At 44.7% G+C, this 19,591-nt stretch overlaps 1 protein-coding gene across 1 annotated transcript in view; it reads right to left on the bottom strand.

Annotated features, from left to right (window-relative positions):
- Positions 1-2,522: 2,522 nt before the first annotated feature.
- Positions 2,523-19,591, bottom strand: part of LOC147433847 (phenylacetaldehyde reductase-like) — a 70,786-nt gene continuing 53,717 nt past the window's right edge. The window contains exons 3-6 of the mRNA XM_086490479.1: positions 4,148-4,336; positions 3,849-4,011; positions 3,000-3,189; positions 2,523-2,817 (exon numbers count right to left, since the gene is read on the bottom strand). Of these exons, the coding sequence (XP_086346605.1) occupies positions 2,670-2,817; positions 3,000-3,189; positions 3,849-4,011; positions 4,148-4,336 (690 nt within the window). The 3' untranslated portion in view covers positions 2,523-2,669. The remainder of the gene's footprint in view (positions 2,818-2,999; positions 3,190-3,848; positions 4,012-4,147; positions 4,337-19,591) is intronic.

Below are 19,591 nucleotides of genomic sequence, written 5' to 3'. Positions count from 1 at the left end.
GTCGCAAGGGCAACTCTGTCTCCGAATAGATTAGATCCTTGTATGTGAGCTTGTGCCTTTCATGCTTGATGAATGCCTTTGTCGTTATCTATGGCCTTTGTCGTTATCTATGGCCTTAATCTTCAACAATGGTTGTGGCTTCCTGTTGGTACATGGAGAGCTTGGTATATTAGATCATTGGCGATCTTTACTCTACTACAACTCCATCTTTGTCAGTTAATGTAGTTTCTCCAATGTACTGAATAGTGCGCAGAGCTCATGGGCTCTTTGGAAGTCGGTTCCCCACGGAGGTATTCTGGTTTTTGATGAAGTGTCCAGAGCTCTTTTGGAAAGATTGTGGCTTTTACTTTGTGTCGTCAGTCGCTTGAAACTTGCCGCCGATGAAAATATTGGATGGTATCTGTTCAAGCTCTTTATCAAGCTTGTAGCTCTCTCATGTACAGACTTCCGCAAATTGCGTTGCCTACTGATGACATGGCAGATTGTACAGACAATCCCATTGGCGCTAGCTTTTGAGGACCAAATGCTTTTCAGCTTGTAGCTTCTCATGTAAAATGCTTTCCAACCAAGGGCCTTTTAATATGTGACAAGGGCTCACTATCTAGCCCTCTTCCGGGTAAAGTTATAGATAGGTGATGCTGCCATTGTACCGGGTTCAAGCAATATAAAGAAATATCAAAAGGGGCACCAGATTTGAGGCCAATGCTCTCTTGGGGTGGGACTTCGCTACTCCTTGTCTCATGTCTCATGCATCTCTTTCAATTCAATGTAATTTGGAGTGCTAAAAATTTGTATCGCCTCATCTTTTTCGTTGGCTTGTGGTGCTTTCCCGTAACAGTAGTGAAGACTTCTATTCTTTAAAAGACACTTGTATCCTCTTCAACTAAGCACTCCCCACAATTCCTCCTACGCCTGTCCATTCAATTCCCACAAAGTTGTTTTCTTCCTTAAGTTTGTGATAATCTTTTTCATATAACAAAACCAATAGGTCTCCCCAAACCAATAGGCCTTCAAGTTGTTCTAGTTGCCTCCTCCCCTCGACCCCTGCGAGGGAAACACAAAGGCACCAACACAAGTTGGAACTTCCTGGTGCGACAGAGAAGCTCCACACACACACACACACACACACACACACAGACTCTGCACTGTCGAATAGTGCGATTATGCTCTAGTTGGCATGGTGAAAGCCTCCCTCCTACCCTTGTTTATAAGTGACACACCCCAACTCGAGGGATCTACGGTCACGGTTTCATCCACCATTGACGGGATCTACAGTGCCAACTCCCCTACTGCGACTAGTTGAAAGCAACGCGACTTCAGCGCTATATAAATCCCCCCCCCACCCACCGACCCACCCACCCGGTTGCGGAGATCTGACGGCCCAAAACTCGTGCCCGGCCGTGAACTCGCCCTTGCCGTAGATCCTGCGAGTTGGACCCCGTGTCACTTATAAACGAGGCCATCCTACCCTTTACACACAGCCTTGGTTGCCGTGCAACTACCTTTGCACCGCACCAGCTTGTTTTCAGCACGCGCTGTCGTTTGCCTGTCTACATGTGTGCTACCTATTTCAGCCTAGGCCCTAGGGTTTCAGCACATAGCATTCAGCGCCACAGCCGTCCTTGGTCCCACTCAGAGCCAACTCAACTAGCAGAGTCATCGTCAATTCTCCCACCCATGATCATGGCTTCAAGCGCGAGCATTACCTTCACTTTGCATGAGCTTTTTTTTTTTTTTTTTGACAAGGAGCTATACATTGGCTTTTCTCCACAATTCTCTTGCGCAGAATATGGAAAGTTGAAGGTTCCTTTTCCGAAGGGTGGCAACCTGTGTTTCTTTTGGTGGCAGAAGCAGGTTGGAAGAGCCTGCAATTTCCGGACCCACAGCAAACATCCACCCCCGGAACAAAACCATGTCCATGAGCTTTATAGCAAGAAACGCGGGCAGTGACTCGAACCTCTGCACTCAGCGAAAGAGAGCCAGGAGTCAACCACTCCAAGCAGCGTGACCTTGTGAATGGCAGCGGCTTGGAAAAGAATTGTGTGGGCTGTCAGCCCAGGGCAGTCCGAATGCACCCTTATAAGGATGCACCCTTTAATCACATTCACTTTTCTATTGTTACTCTAGCACTCCACAAGTTCAACCAGGGAATTGCTCCTTAAAAGAGAGCGAGCTACCCTTGCACTCCACCATTAGTTTATCTCAATTAGAATCAGAGCAAGCTCATCATCACCAGACAATTTGAAGCAATCAAAATCTGTCATAAAAGACTTCTAGCTTCTGGGTCAGATCAAGACCACCACCTTCAAACCTCCATGCACAAATGTAAGCAGGTGCACTCAAAAGCAAGTAAAATAATCAAGGCCATTATTTAAGCTATACACAATCCATTCTTGTTTAAAGACATCTAGCCACTTTTTCTCTCGTTGCTAGACACATCTTATTTACAAATTGTACTGCAACTTTGGTCCATTAACCAAATTTAAAATGGGACTTTCAGGCTTTCTTTTGGTAACATTCAATGAAGGAACCTTGAAAAATTTAAGTGTACATACATTTAGTTGAAATACATAAATGTATGTTTTTTATAATAATGGAGGAGAATAACAACCGCATTAGGAAACAGACTACTTCATTGTGGGTAATCTGCCCAGACCAAGCTTCTGATGCTACAACTTCAGCAATTTCTGCTCAATCAAACTCTCTACACAATCCTTCAATGCATCTTTAATGGGAGTATAAACCAAACCAAGACTTTTCACCTTGTCAGTACAGATCTTGTATTCAGGGGCCGGACGCGAAGACTCGTCTGAGCACCTATACATATGAGTAAATCCAACGTTTATTGAAGAGGCAATCAAAATAAGCACACACTAATCAGAGTTTTCCTTCAGCGTTTTGGTCTGTGTGAGGAAGCATCCATGTGCATGATCAATCATACTTTTAGAACCAAACACTCATCGAGTTTCAAACAAAGGCACAAGCATTAAAATTCTTACTTGATTGGTAATGGAGCATTAGGGTAGAGTGAACGGAGCATCTCCACAATCCTCTTGTAATGTATAATGCTTTCAGCACAAAGATAGCGGCCAGATGCTTCTGCAACTTCATATGCCAAAATGTGTGCTGCTGCCACATCCTTAACATGCACCCATCCCAAAGCAAGATTCATATATGTTGGAGTAGATCCTAAAACAGCCAACCCACTTCTTAGCATGAAAAGTGTTGAAGTACCCACCCGACAGTAAAATTCATACATGCTTGAAGCAGATCCTAAAATAGTCAACCCGCTTCTAGTACGAAAGGGCTCGAAGTATGCTACTTTGAAAGTTAAGACTTCCATCCACACATTCCTATGCTGACTTGACGTAAGTTACAAACATCAACTGAAGCAGTCCACCAAAGAATCAACATGCCTCCCTACGTTGGAGATGTATTTTGCAAAAATTCATAAATGCTGTTACATACTTGATCCATTAGACTTCTAAAGCATAAGAAGTCTCCCAAACTCACACACTTAAATACATTCATAAATGCATATAATTACACACTTAAATGCATTCGTAAATACAGCTACAGACTTAATGCATAAGTCTTCTAGGCATTAGGACTCCCCGACTCGCACTTAAATACATACTTACCCAATGTGCATATATGTTTGTGGCAATCAGAACAAGATGAAAGCTATAATCATTATTGTGGGTACATGCATGCCTGTACAAACCTAAGCATACATAGACTTATGAATGCATCACTCACGCAGACAGTGCAGCTCTTGAAAACTGTCATGCTCATCTCTCCAATAACAAATTCAAAGGCAATTATGTTATCCGATATTGCGAAGGTACCATTCATAAGCTTCAGTACAGCTCCAGAGCTGGTGTTCAGAGTTGGTTGTAGAAGTGGTCCAATAACCATTGCTGGGTTTATTGTCACTAAATCTAGTCCATGTGCTTTTGCAAGCTTCCAAGCTTCCATTTCAGCTTCTGTCTTTGATGCCGGGTACCAGAACTGAAAAAAACAGATTCCAATTATGCCGATGAGCAAGTATGACACACAGACGGTATCTGGAGGGGCCAGTTACATAATACCACACATACTCAATAGGTTATATAAATCAATCCAGAAGGACAAATACAATACTTACCTCCTTTTCCCGACAAAACGCTGGATCACTGAAGAAGCGTTCATCTACAACATCTTCTGGCTTCCTAGATGGTGTATTTGTGACAGCAGCTATTGATGATGTTAAGACTACCCTTTTTATCGACTTGGCCTTTACACAAGAATTAAGAACATTTCGTGTCCCCTTTACCGCTGGTTCTATTAAGTCTTTCTGCAAGTCATACAAAAAAAGAATAAGAGAGTGCATTCATTCATTAAATGGCACTAAAATATATAGCCCAAACTAGCTGCACACACCAGCATTCATTCATTTTGATTACCTCCTTGATCTATTATACCATACATGGAGCAATATTTGACAATTCGGCATGCACTTTGTCTCTTGTAAAGGCAACATTGTGCGCGGGCTCACTCGCTCATACACTCTACCTCTTGCTTCGTGCACCGGTTTCACTTGCATGACAAGTTACCCCAGGTGACTTCAAAAGTTGCCTGCAGAGACCCTCTTTCATTTTCTAAGGCTTACAATAATTTTCATCTTTTTAAGTTGAGCAACAGATCAATAAAGTAATGAAGACTATGAACAGCTCTCGGAAGAAGAGTCGCGCAGCAGACTATCCTGGCTATTTGGATCGGAAATCTACTTTCGAGGCAGCTAGCAAATCCAAGAAGTGTATGTGCTTTGCGGATTACCCTAGTTCATCTTCACCTTCTGATAGCTCAGAGAATTCCTCTTCCTCCGACTCGAGCGAGGAGGACGAGAAGCACCAGAATCGGAGAAAGACTCAAAAGAGCAAGCACACCAAGAAGAGCACTTCGCATAAGAAATCTCGGAAGCATCGAAAACACTTTGACAGTTCTGACAAGGACACCTCGTCCTTTGATAGTTCTGATTCAGACGAGTCAATGTTTGGAAAGAAGCAAAGACATCGATACCTAATGAACCAGTATGACCATCTTGAGAAGACCAAGGATTTTAAAGAGGGATCGTTTCTCAAATCAGATGGTTCTTCATTTTACCAATAGTGGTTTTGAAGGTGTAAGATCTATCATCAAAATCATCAAAAGATAGAGGAGTATCCGTATCTAAACAACGTGATTTCTTTGTTAGAGTTTTGGAGGTCATCTCATGGGTTTTTCCCATCTGGATCTTATGAGTGAGGGCTTCTTTGTCGCTGTGCCTGGCCTTGTGAGGATTTTCTAGAGTCTAGGTGTTACCTGCGCATTGCACTTGAGCCACGTGGACAAGCTACTCCTACACGTCAGCATCAGACTTAGTTAGTATAGCTTAGGTTCTAGCCTGGCACTTTGTGAGCCTCTAGAAGGACATGCATGATCAGGCAAGTCAATAGTTGCATATGCTCAATTGCACAGTACAATCGCTTAAGCATATAGGCATATGAACAGTCTTCAAAGTCACTTAGTCAATTATCTCAATAAACCTCTTTAATAATCCTGATAAGTATTGCACTGCTGGACCTGCCTTCAGAATGCTATATGTGTGAGCCTGGGGCTCTCTCTATCGCATCAGAACCAATACTCACACAAGACAGGCAGCGCCCTAGCATCGGCACCATCTCCAGCATTTTCAGCTACATTAGCCACATCATCAGATTCAGCCCAGCATTTTGCATTAGATCAGCCGCATCTGATCAGCCCTAGCGTTCTTAGATCAGCATCATCATCTCAGTTCCTTAGCATACCATAACGCATTTAGGATTTAGCCATTCTATCATCATTGTGCAAGGAAAGCAAGTAATTGCTCTAGCAACAAAGCAAAGGGGGCCCTTTGAGGGTGGTTGGGACCTGACACCCCACATGCAGTGCCATCTCTCTCTCTCTCTCTCTCTGTGATTTCCCAAATGATTAGAGCCAAGGCTGTTGGCCGAGAGTTTGGGAAGGGCAGGTCTCCACGAGATGGTCGGGCCAGTCGGCACTAAAACCCGGACAGTAAAAGGGTGTCTAGACTCAATTCAAAGTCATTTAGGGCCCTCGCTACACTTTATAAGTTGGTGGGTACTAGGAAATTAAACCAAAGGGAGTCAAATGGAAACATGGCAGTAGGGGAGCTGCATGCAGGTCAACACACACTTTTCAGAAGCCGCATCCAAGAGGGGGTGCCCATTTATGAGTGGGGGCTGATTTTGGGACTTCAGAATGTGCTACACAGTGTGTGTGAGTAGTGGGTGCAAGTGATCACAGCTTTAATGGAAAGCTTGCCTTCTCCCTTGCTCTATGTAGCACGATGATTCCGCTCTACTGCATTTCTCTCTCACCTTTGCACATACGGTAATGCCCCTCTAGTTGGGCTTCTCAGATGACCATGTACAATTCTGAGGTTTTATGCTCGTTTGCCAAGGCAAGAGCCTCTTGTACAAGAATCGGATTAGCTAATTTCTAATCTCTTTCAGGTATGCACAATTCCATCGCGAAGGAATGCAAAAACGGAGAGTTTTCTCGCGTGAAAACTCGTCCGATTTACAAGGGAACTGTCCCATTGCATGAGGGAGCGTATGAGACACGTGTAGACCTGTTTGCTCCGCTCAAAATTATGCGAAACAGAGAATTACAGCCTGCTGTGTTTTTCTGCAGGTTTAGGGTTTCGCATCTAAACGGCAAGATATTGCTAGGAGAGTCTCGAGAAAGCCGTGGGTGCGGGTGCTTGTACAAGAAAATCTACAAAGATTTCCCGCGAGGAATCTCGTCTAATTCAAAAGGCAAGTGACCCTACAAGTGTGGGACCTCGAGGGCACGGCAAGATATTACTAGGAGAGTCTTGAGAAAGCCGTGGGTGCTTGTACACGACAATCTAGAGAGATTTCCCATGAGGAATCTCGTCTAATTCAAAGGGCAAGTGACCCTACAAGTGCGGGAGCTTGAGGGCTACCCACAGGAGTGATCGGCACACGAGTCGGAGCGCAAAACAGAGAATTAAATCTTGCTGTAATTTTTTGCAGGCTTAGGGTTTTCGCCAGTTTTGATGCCTACAGGTCCTAGGTGTCACAAATGGGTGACGTGGCAACAGATCCCGGACACTCACTGCAGATACACGTGGCAGACTGTACGGCAGACACGTGGCAACCCGGATTTTCCGGTGCAAAACGCGCTGACAGGCTGACGTTGCAAATTGTACGGAAATCCGCTTTTTGCATAGATTGTTGATGACGTGGCAGCGTACGGATTTCTTAAATTTATGCTGGCTGTTTTTTTTAATGGCAGCTTTTGGGATAAGTGCTTTAACTAGAGAAGCTTTTAAACTACTGCTTTTGGGGCTCTGCTTTTGGGCATCACTTGTATCAATAAATAAATGGACAGGGCTTCACTTCTCAGAGCATATGGATGCAGAGTCTGAGAGTGAGCGCCTACCCACTCTCTTGTACTTTGAACACAAATTAATACAAAAAGAAATACCGGAAGGGGCGCTTGTCTTTGGGGCCAATATCTCTAGGCACGGAACTACTCCGGGCCGTGTCGACCTAATTGTGAAGTGTGAACTGTTTTGAAGTGAATCTCTACTGTGTCGCAGTGGAATCTTGACTTGGGGTGTCCAAGTTTGTTAGAGTGGTATCAGAGCGCGGTCAATTTCTCTTCTACCGAGAAATCTGATCCTTTTCTCGCGACACTTATGGATTCCAACAGAAATCAGTCGACTTCTTCTACATCTGGGAATGCGAGAGGAGATCACGGAGAAGAGAAATCAGAAGAGTACGGCCCACCCCGGCCTACTCAGGCTGAGATTGAAGAGATGGAACGTCGACAACTGGTTGACGACGCAACAAAGATGATGATTAACATTGGGAAGGATCCAAAATTTGCGAAATTTTTGACTCGGCAATCCCTCGCAGAAGTGCACACTCAATGGCAGAAGGCCACAGAGCCACCCATCAAACCGGCACTCAAGAAACCTCCTTCTTCGAGGATGTTTACAAAGCAAGAATTAGAAAAGGTGGTTCAGACACAGATCAGCCGGCTTTTGGACACAAACAATAAAGCCAAAAAGCACGACAAAAAGCATAAGAAAGGAACCGACTTCCCGGGTTATTTGGGTCGTCAATCTACTTTTGCATCGGCAAGAAAGCAGGAGAAGCGTGTACGATTTGAAGGACTACCCACTTCATCTTCTTCTTCTTCTTCTCACAATTCTTCTAGCTCTTCTGACTCGAGCGAAGAAGACAGGAAAGGGGAAAAAGCAAAGCTTCGGAAAGGGCAAGAAAAAGGCAAAGAAGCCTAAATTTCGCCCAGTTTCTAACAGTTCTACAGAGGACTCATCCTCAGACAATTCGGACTCTGACGATCACATGTTTTATGCGAAGAAGAAGCATTTCTATAAAGCCGACCAATATGACTTCCTTGAAGATAAAAGCAAGAAAGTAAGAGAATTCAAAGAAGGTGGACAATCAATTAAGTTTGACTATTTTTCTGGATTTCGAGATGCTCCGCGGGCTTTGGCCTTCATACAGCAGTTTGACATAGCTTTCTCTGGAAGGCATTACTCAGAGCACTCCAAGATTCGGAGGGCTACATCTTTCTTCAACGGAAATGCTCGAACATGGTGGTCCACCCTTCTACTGAGAAAGGAAGCTCCGGTTAAATGGTTGAAATTCAAAAGACTTTTTATTTCTTCTTGGCTGACTTGGGAGTACGAACGAGATATACGAATTGCATGGAATCATCTTTGGATGACCAAGGGAGATTCTCTAGAAGCGTATTGCAAGAGATTTTGGAGCTCTTTTCGACCAGCCTCTTCATTTAAGAAGGTCTCGTTTAAAGAACAGATTGAGCGGTTTTGCGGCGGACTTCCTACAGAGATCCGAGACTACTGCTTGGAACAAAAGTTAAATTCTATTCAAGAATTGATGGGTCATGCGAAACGGGGTTTTGCCATACATTCAGGCAATCTGACTTACCCCACAGATGAGATCTTGACTCAGAGAACCCAACAGACTTCTAATAATGAAAGTGGAAAGAAAAAGAGTTTCCAAGAAAAGAAAGACAAGGATTCACGACCCAGCTCACTCTTCGAGACAACTACATCAAAGAGGGAAAGTGTTTGGAATGCGGGGAACATGGACACGTCTCCGCGAAGTGCCCTAAAAAGGCACAGCAAGAACAGAATGAAGACAGGCCAGAGAGTTCGAGAGCAGCTGAGGAACGTGGAAGAAAAGGCAAGATGAAAGCAGGTTTGGTTCTAGATTGCATGGGTACTGACCCAAGCATGATTGATGAAAGTACATAACTTTTCCGAGCTTGGGGCAAAGTGAAAGATCAAGAAGCCTTGATTTTCTTTGATGGAGGAGCCAAGGCCAACTTCATTTCACCTAAATTGGCCGCGCGGCTCAAGATTACACCCGATCGGATGGGACCACAAGCAGAGGCAATTCTAGCGGCACCCGGACGGGACGTAGCCATTACACCTATCATTAGCAAACTTCGGTTGCATTGTCAGGGGTATTTGGGGCACGAGGACTTCTACATAATGCCCTTGGAAGGTTGTGATGTCCTCTTGGGAGTCCCTTGGTACAATAAGAACAACGCCCTGTCGATTATCGGGCGAAGAAAGCGACATTGACAAATGAAAAGGGCCTAAAAATTGTACTAGATGTGAAATTTAAGGGCAAGTCTGTCCCTATTGTATCGGCTTCTACCGTTTCGAAATTAATGAAATCCAGTCTATTTGTTTCCTTGATCTTTTTGAAAGAGTTGAATGATGAACATAGGACAAATATGTTTGAAATTGATAAAGAACGCTAAGATTTTCTCCACACTCATGCCGATTGCTTTTCTAAGGGCCTGCTAGGCGAGTTGCCACCAGCTCGTCCTAAGGATCATACTATTGATCTGATGCCTGGAAGCACACCACCGAACCGGTCACCTTACCGTGTGAGCAGTGTCACAAACTGCTAACGTGTCAAAGCCCTCAAGAATGGAGCCAACTTACAGATGCCGGCCGAGGGGCCTAAACCCTAAGAAGAACAAGTAACAGAAGAAGTCCTACCAACTTATGGGGACCCCGTCCGATGGGGCCCCAAATGACATAAAGGATTAAAATAAAGCAGGACCCACACACACACAGAGAATTGAGATCACAAGTTGGTGATCAATGCCAAGAAGATGAATTTTTCTTATCGGAGATACACTTGTTGGGACACATCGTCTCAGCAGCAGGAGTACAAATGGACCCGGCCAAGATTGAGACTATACGTGCTTGGCCCGATTTGAAGAATGTCCATGAAGTTAGAAGCTTCTTGGGCTTATGTTCTTACTACCGGCGGTTCATTAGAAAATTTGCAGAGGTTGCTTCCCCTTTGCATATCTTGACATAGAAAGGAGCCCCTTTCTCGTGGAGACCCACGAGGTGACTCCCTTTCAAACTTTGAAAGGGGAATTGACTACAGGACCAGTTTTCAATTTGCCAGATTTGCAAAAGTCATTTGAAGTATATTGTGATGCTTGTGGTCGTAGTCTGGGTGCGGTCTTAATGCAAGAAGGCCATGTCATTGCCTATGAGAGCCGATTTTTTTCAAGGCCGGAATTGACTGTAACAAACTTGGACACTCCAAGTCAAGATTCTACCGCGACACAGCAGAGATCCACTTCAAAACAGTTCACAGTTCACAATTGATTCGACACGGCCCGGCGGAGTTCCGTGCCTAGAGATATCGGCCCCAAAGACTGGCGCCCCTTCCGGTATTTCTTTTTGTATTAATCTGTAACTCAAAGTACAAGGAGTGGAAGGGGTCTCACTCTCAGACTTTGCGTCCAGATGCCCTGTAGAGTGGAAGCCCAACTGACTTATTTATTTGTTTACAAGGGATGCCCAAAAGCAGAGCCCCAAAATCTTTCAGTAAAAAGCTCTTCAAAAAGAATAAAGCAAATAATCCAAAAAGCCTCTCCAAAGCATTGCGTAGAGTTCAGCTGTGCAAAAAGCACCTTCCGTACAGCCTGTCGTACGCATTGCCACGTCAGCCTGCTTTTCCGCTTTTCCCGCCGCAAATCGCAGAGATGCGATACAATTGCCACATGGCGTAGCCTGTCTGCCAACCTGGGTGTGTCTGGTCTGCTACCCACTTGATGGGGTGTGTCTGGGGCTGTGCCACGTCACTGGTTTGTGACATACCCCCCTCCTGAAAGCATTGTAATCGCCCTCCATTATGCCTGCAAAACAGACAGAGGCCATAAACTGTCTTAGCAGACACTGATTGTTAGTACCGACGCACCAGTAACAACACATCTAGCACATGTACCAATCAACAGTCGCATCACAGGACATCACATGACAAATCACATTCAAAAATTCATTCAGATCTCAGACCATGATTAATCGGAAACGTATTTAGCAATCGCATCTAGATCCACTCGGGACCTCATAGATGCCCGATTTACTAATCCTTATTGCAACCATGTCTATCAAGATCTTTCAGACCGAAATGTTGCATCATTTCGTCTATCAGTTCCTGCACTTAAACAAGTCAAAAACAAATCAGTATCATATTGTCGGGAATTCCAATTCATAAAGTCATACATCAGAATACTGTCAGCTCACAGTATCCCCTGAAACTCAAAAGAGACATCAGTGACTTTAGTATCAAAAATCGGGGCAATCTGTTGACAAATGAGTGGAGCGACTCCCATCTTGTGCATACCCGCTGCACCAAATTCCGCCCAAGCTAAGTTCGGGGTTCTATTTGGAATAGACTATGCTAAACCAAATGCTTCAAGGTAAAGGTTCACAATCTGAGGAGTACCTGCCAGGTCCTCCTCCTCCATCCACTTCGCATCCAATCCAGGCTGTGGGTCCCCACGAGAAAGGGACTCCTTTCTGTGTCAAGATATGCAAAGGGGAAGCAACCTCTGCAAACTTTCTAATGAACCGCCTGTAATACGAACACAAGCCCAAGAAGCTTCTAACTTCATGGACATTCTTCAAATCAGGCCAATCACGAATAGTCTCTATCTTGGCCAGGTCCATCTGCACTCCTACTGCTGAGACAATGTGTCCCAAAAAGTGTATCTCGGCTAGGAAAAATTCACTTTTCTTTGCATTAATCACCAACTTGTGATCTCGTAATGCCTAAAGGACCTGTAGCAAATGTTCTCTATGTTCTGCCTCATCCTTAGATAAAACAATGATGTCATCAAAGAAAGTGCCAACAAATAGTCTGTAATCTAGAAAAATCATGTCCATCATCCGGTTAAATGTCGCTTAAGCATTGGTTAGGCCAAAAGGCATCAATAAAAACTCAAGTATCCCAAAAGTCGTCCGAAAAGCTATCTTATAGACATCTCCCAGCGCGATTCGGATCTGATGATATCCCCTCTTCAAGTGGATCATGCTAAAACACGAGGATCCTTGTAGTCAGCCAAGACTATCATCGATCCTAAGAATCGGAAATCTGTTCTTGATGGTGTTTTTGTTGAAAGCTCTATAATCGATGCACATTCTCCAAGATCCGTCTTTCAAAACCAACAACACTGGAGAGCAGTACGATGAAGTACTAGGCTGGACAAGACCTTTTTGCAAGAGGTCTTTCACTTGGTTCATAATTTCTTCGTTCTCGGCTCGGCTCCCACAGTAAGGTGGCCGATTCAGTGGTGTGCTTCCAGGTATCAGATCAATGGTATGATCCTCAGGACGAGCGAGTGGTAACTCGCCTCGCGCACCCTCTGAAAAGCAATCGGCATGAGTGTGGAGAAAATCTTGGCGTTCTTTATTAAGTTCAGACATATTTATCCTATTCTCATCATTCAACTCTTTCAAAAAGATCGAGTAAACAAACAGACTGGATTTCATTAATTTTGAAACGGCCGAAGCCGATACAATAGGGACAGACTTCCCCTTAAGTTTTACATCAAGTACAATAGTTCGGCCCTTCTATGTAGTCAAAGTCGCTTTTCTCGCCCGATAGTCGACCACAGCGTTATTCTTATGGTACCAAGGAATTCCTAGGAGGACATCACAACCTTCCAAGGGCATTATGTAGAAGTCCTCATGCCCAAATACCCCTGACAATGCAACCAAAGTTTGCCAATGACACGTGTAATGGCTACGTCCCTGCCTGGTGCCGCTAGAACTGCCTCTGCTAGTAGTCCCATCCGATCTAATCTCGAGCCGCACCGCCAATTGAGGTGAAATGAAGTTGGCCTTGGCTCCTCCATCAAAGAAAATCAGGGCTTCTTGGTCTTTCACTTCGCCCCAAGCTCGGCAAAGTTCTGTACTTTGGTCAATCGTGCTTGGGTCAATACCCATGCAATCTGGAACCAGTCCTGCTTTCATCTTGCCTTTTCGTCCACGTTCCTCAGCTGCTTTCGAACCCTCAGGCCTGTCTTCATCTTTGTCGTTCTGTTCTTTCGGTGCCTTTTTAGGGCACTTCGCGGAGATACGCCCAGTTTCCCCGCATCCAAAGCACTTTCCCTTTTTGATGTAGAGAGCTCTCTCTCGAAGAGTGAGCTTGGGTCGTGCATCCTTTTCTTTCTTTTCTGGGTTGCTCTTCTTCTTTCTACTTTCATTGTTTGAAGTGTGTTCGGTCCTTTGCGTCATGATTTCATCTGTGGGGTAGGTCAAACTGCCTGAATGAATGGCAAAACCCTGTTTCGCATGACTCATCAGTTCCTGGATGGAATCTGACTTTTGCTCCAAGCAGTGATCTCGGATCTCTGTAGGAAGTCCCAAGGTAAACCGCTCAATCTGTTCTTCGAACGAGATCTTCTTAAATGAAGAGGCTGGTAGAAAAGAGCTCCAGAATCTCTCGCAATATGCGTCCAACGTATCCTTCTTGGTCATCCGAAGATGGTTCTAAGCAGTTCGTATGTCGCGTTCGTACTCCCGAGTTAACCAAGAAGAAATAAAAAGCCTTTGAAATTTCAGCCATTTAACTAGAGATTTCTTGTTCAATAGAAGCGTGGACCACCAAGTTCGAGCATTTCCCTTGAGGTAAGAGGTAGCCCTCTGAATCTTGGAGTGCTATGAGTAATGTCCTCCAAAGAAAGCTATATCAAATTGTTGTATGAAAGCCAAAGCCTTCGAAGCATCTCGAAATCCAGAAAACGTGTCAAATTTATTTGACTATCCACCTTCTTTAAACTCTCAATGTCACAAACTGATGACGTGGCTGCCCAGTGCACACACACACTCCTGTGGCAGGATGAAATGCTGACCTGGCAGCATCGTACGGACCCGCCCGCGTTTTGCGGCGCATTTCACGAAAAAAGCACTGATGACGTGGCAGGCAGTGTACGGAAACTAGCTGTTTTTCTCTACGCAAATCTGGCCACGTTGAAAGCTTTTGGGGATTGCTTTTATTTCCCCAAAAGGGCTTGTTAGAGAAAACTTTATTGACTTCCTTTATCCTATTAAAGCATACGTGAAAGAGAGAGAAAGAGCCTTTGCTTTATTTTTTTAGTAAGCTTTTGATTTTCAGCTTTTAAGCTCTGCTTTTGGCATCCCTTGTACTCTTTAAATAGTTGGGTAGGCCACTCACAACTCAGAGCATCTGGACGCAGAGTCTGAGTGTGAGCGCCTGCCCGCACTCTTGTACTTTGAACACAGATTAATACAAAAAGAAATACCGAAAGAGGCGCCAATCTTTGGGGCCAATATCTCTAGGCACGGAACTCCGTCGGGCCAGTGTCGAATCAATTGTGAACTGTGGACTGTTTTGAAGTGGTTATTTGTGCTGTCGAGGTAAATTCTTGACTTGGAGTGTCCAAGTCTGTTACAGTGGTATCAGAGCACGGCCAATTTTTCTTCAACGGAAAATCCGATCCCTAATTTTTTCTCCGCGGCACCTATGGCTTCAGGCAAGGATCAGTCAACTCCCTCTGCATCTGAAGATGCGGAAAGGGATCACATCGAGATTCAGGTAAGGAGTATGGCCCGCCTCGGCCTACTCAGGCAGAGCTCGAAGAGATGGAGCGTCAACGATTGATCGGTGATGCAACAAAGATGATACTCAATTTTGCGAAGGATCCAAAATTTGAGAAATATATGAGCAAGACCTCTTTCGAGGAGGTGCACGCGCACTGGCAGAAGACCACAGAACCACCCAAAAAACCTCCTACTCCCAGGATGTACACAGAGTAGGAATTAGAAGAGGTGGTTGATGCACGAATTGCTCAGCTTTTTGACGCACAAAACAAAGCTGAAAGGCACGGCAAAAAGCAGAAGAAAGGCACTGACTTCCTGGGTTATTTGGGTCATCAGTCTACATTTGAAAAGGCAAAGAAACAAAAGGAGAGTGTTCGATTTGAAGGAGTACCCAGTTCTTCTTCTTCTTCTTCTCACAGTTCTTCTAGCTCATCCGACTCGAGTGAAGAAGAGAGAAAAGGCAAAAAGCGAAGCAAGAAGCAACGCTTCAGAAAGGACAAGAAAAAGGCAAAGAAGTCTAAATCTCGCCCCGTGAGTGACAGTTCTACAGAGGACTCGTCTACAGACAGTTCAGACTCTGATGACAGCAACTTTTATGCAAAGAAGACCAATTTTTAAAAAGCCAACCAGTATGACTTTATGGAAGACAAAAGCAAGAAAGTCCGAGAGTTTAAGGAAAGTGGACAGTCAATTAAATTTGACACGTTTTCTGGTTATAGAGATGCTTCGAAGGCTTTGTCTTTTGTACATCAGTTTGACATCGCTTTCGCGGGAGGGCGTTACTTAGAGCACTCTAAGATTCGGAGAGCTGCCTCTTACTCTAAGGGAAATGCTCGAACTTGGTGGTTCACACTTCTATTGAACAAGACACCGCCAGTTAAATGGCTGAAATTTGAAAAGCTTTTTATTTCTTCTTGACTGACTCGAGAGTATGAACGTGATGTACGAACTGCTTGGAACCATCTTCGGATGACCAAGAAACAATGGACGCTTATTGCGAGAGATTCTGGAGCTCTTTTCTACCTGCCTCTTCCCTTTAAGAAGATCTCGTTCAAGGAACAAATTGAGCGGTTTACCTTGGATCTTCCTACAGAGATCTGAGATCACTGCTTGGAACAGAAGTCGGTTTCTATTCAGGAGTTGATGAGTCATGCGAAACGGGGTTTTGCCATTCACTCTGGCAGTCTGACCTACCCACCGATAAATCATGACACAAAGAGCCGAACAGACTTCAACAAATGAAAGTAGAAAAAGAAAGAGCAACCCAAAAAAGAAAGATGCATGACCCAAGCTTACTCCTTAGAAGAGAGCTCGCTTCATCAGGGAAGGGAAGAGCTTTGGATGCGGGGAAAATGGACATATCTCCGGGAAGTGCCCTAAAAAGGCACAGAAAGAACCGAATGAACAAGATGAAGAAAGGCCAGAAAGTTCTAAAGCAGCTGAGAGACGTGGCAGAAAAGGCAGATAAAAAGCAGAACTGGTACCACATTGCGTGGGGCCTAAACCGAATCAAATGAATGGAAGTACAAACTTTGCCGCTTTTGGGGCAAAGTGAAAGATCAGGAAGCTCTTTTGGAGGAGCCAAGGCCAACTTCTTGGAATTACGCCCGATAGGCTGAGGCCACAGGCGGATGTAGTTCGAGTGGCACCTGGACGGGATGTTGCCATTACACCGAGCATTGGCAAACTTTGTTTGCAATGACAAGGGTGTTTAGGGCACGAGGAGTTTTACGTATTTGCCTTGGAAGGTTGTGACGTTCTACTCGAAATCCCTTGGTACCACAACAACGCCGTGGTTGACTACCGGGCCGAGAAAGCGATTTTGACAAATGAAGAGCTCAGAGATTGTACCTGATGAACTTCAGTTTCTTTACTCACTTTTTTTTGGGAGAGAACTGAACGATGGATGAAGGTCGAATATGTTTTGACCTGAACAAAAGAACGCCAAGATTTTTCTCCACACTCATGCCGATTGCTTTTTCAGAGGGCCTGTCAGGTGAGTTACCACCCGCTCGTCCTGAGGATCATGCTATTGTTATAAAAATTCTTCTTTCTTGCATAAAATCTGCTGTCATCGGAGTCCGAACTATCCGAAGACGAGTCCTTTGTAGAACTGTCAACAATTGGGCGAGATCTAGACTTCTTTGCCTTTTCTTGCCCTTTCCGAAGCTTTGCTTTTTGCTTCACTTTTTCCCTTTCCTGTCTTCTTCACTCGAGTCAGAAGAGCTAGAAGAACTGTCAGAAGAAGAAGAAGAAGAACTGGATACTCCTTCAAATCGCACACGCTTCTTCTACTTTCTTGCCAAGACAAAAGTAGATTGACAACCCAAATAACCCGGGAAGTCAGTGCCTTTCTTCTGCTTTTTGTCGTGCTTTTCGGCTTTGTTCTACGCGTCAAAAAGCTGGCTAATCCGTGCATCAACCACCTCTTCTAATTCTTGCTCTGCAAACATCCTTGGAGTAGGAGGTTTCTTGAGTGCCGGTTTGAGGGGTGGCTCCATGGTTTGCCGCCACTATGAGTGCACCTCATCGAAGGAGGTCTGGGTGAAAAATTTTGCAAGTTTAGGGTCCTTCGCAAAATTCACCATCAGCTTTGTCGCATCATCGACCAATCTCCGATGTTCCATCTCTTCAAGCTCCGCGGAGGCGGGCCGTACTCCTCGCGTGAATCTTCTTCGTGACCTCTTCCCGCATCTCCGGATGCAGAGGAAGTCGATTGTCCATTGCTTGAATCCATAAGTGCCGCGTAAAAAGGATCGGATTTTCTAGTAGAAGAGAAATCGGCCGCGCTCTGATACCATTGTAACAGACTTGGACACTCCAAGTCAAGAATCTACCGCGACACGACAGGAATTCACTTCAAAACAGTTCACAATTTGATTCGACACCGGCCCAGCGGAGTTCCGTGCCAAGAGGTATTGGCCCCAAACACTGGCTCCCCTTTCGGTATTTCTTTTTGTATTAAATTTGTTGCACAAAGTACAAGGGAGTGTGTCACAAACAACGTAGCCGCGAAACGTTTCAAGGCCGAAACGTTTCACCCTAAAACGCGGTGTTTCACCACGAAACGTTTCAGTCCAAAATGAAAGCATAGTGAAACGTGAGACCGAAACGTGCATTTAGCGACTTTGAAACTAAAACTATGGTAACTTGTTGTTAGTGAAACGGCTTGTGTTTCACTTGGTGAGCGAAACGTTTCAAGGCCCGAAACATTTCACCTATCCTTACCTGCCGAAACGCGTTTCATGGTGACGCTGGTCATAAAGTGATGACGTGGCGGATAGCAAAAACCCTAAAATTCCTGCAAACCCTAATTTCTGCCAAAAACCCTAATTTCCGAAAATCGCGGAGGCTGAAAAAAATTAAAAATAAAAATAAAAATAAAATAAAACGATGAGCGACGCGAATTTCGCTTTTGAAGAGAATGCTTTTTTTTAAACAAAAAAAAGGAGAACTTGAGAGAGAAGAGCTTTTGAGCTCTTATGCTTTTTATTTTAAAAGCTTTTGGGGCTCTGCTTTTGGGCATCCCTTGTACCTTTAAATATGTGGAGAGGGCTTCACTTCTCAGAGGATCTGGACGCAGAGTCTGAGAGTGAAACCCTAGCCACACTCTTGTACTTTGATCTGATTAATATAAAAAGAAATACCGAAAGGGGCGCCAGTCTTTGGGGCCAATATCTCTACGCACGGAACTCCGCCGGGCCAGTGCAAATCTATTGTGATCTGTGAATTGTTTTGAAGTGGTTATTTGGTGCTGTCGCGGTTGATTCTTGACTTGGAGTGTCCAAGTCTGTTACAGTGGTATCAGAGCACGGCCGATTTCTCTTCTACGGGAAATCCGATCCCAAATTTTTTTTCCGCAGCAGCTATGGCTTCACGCAAGGATCAATCGACTCCCTCTGCATCTGGAGATGCGGGCAGGGATCACAACGAAGATTCCGGCACGGAGTATGGCCCCCCTAGGCCTACTCAGACGGAACAGCAAGAGATGGAGCGTCGTCAATTGATTGGCGATGCAACAAAGATGATGCTCAATTTTGCCAAGGACCCGAAGATGGAAAAATATATGAACCAGACCTCTTTGGAAGAGGTACAGATGGAGTGGCAGAGAACCACAACACCACTCCCGAAACCCGCTCTCAAGAAACCTTCTGCCTCCAAGAAATGTACGGAGAAGGAACTGGAGAACGTGGTTGATGCACGGATTGCTCAGCTTTTCGACGTGCAAAAGAAAGACAAAAAGCACGGCAAAAAGCAGAAGAAAGACACTAACTTCCCGGGATATTTGGGTCGTCAGTTGACATTCGACAAGGCAAAGAAACAGAAGAAGCGTGTCAAGTTTGAAGGCTTACCCAGTTCTTCTTCTTCTGACAGTTCTTCTAGCTCTTCAGACTCGAGCGAAGAAGACAGAAAAAGCAAAAAAGCGAAGCAAGAAACAAAGCTTCAGAAAGGGCAAGAAAAAGGCAAAGAAGGCTACATCTCGCCCAGAGCCTGACAGTTCTACTGAGGACTCGTCTACAGACAGCTCAGATTCCGATGACGGAAACTTTTATGCGAACAAGAAGAATTTTTTTACAAAGCTAACCAGTATGACTTTTTCGA

The sequence above is a fragment of the Adiantum capillus-veneris genome, chromosome 19 (assembly GCF_014529385.1).
Source record: "Adiantum capillus-veneris isolate H3 chromosome 19, ASM1452938v2, whole genome shotgun sequence".
Classification (NCBI taxonomy): domain Eukaryota; kingdom Viridiplantae; phylum Streptophyta; class Polypodiopsida; order Polypodiales; family Pteridaceae; genus Adiantum; species Adiantum capillus-veneris.
This window is presented reverse-complemented; position numbering and strand designations above follow the sequence as displayed.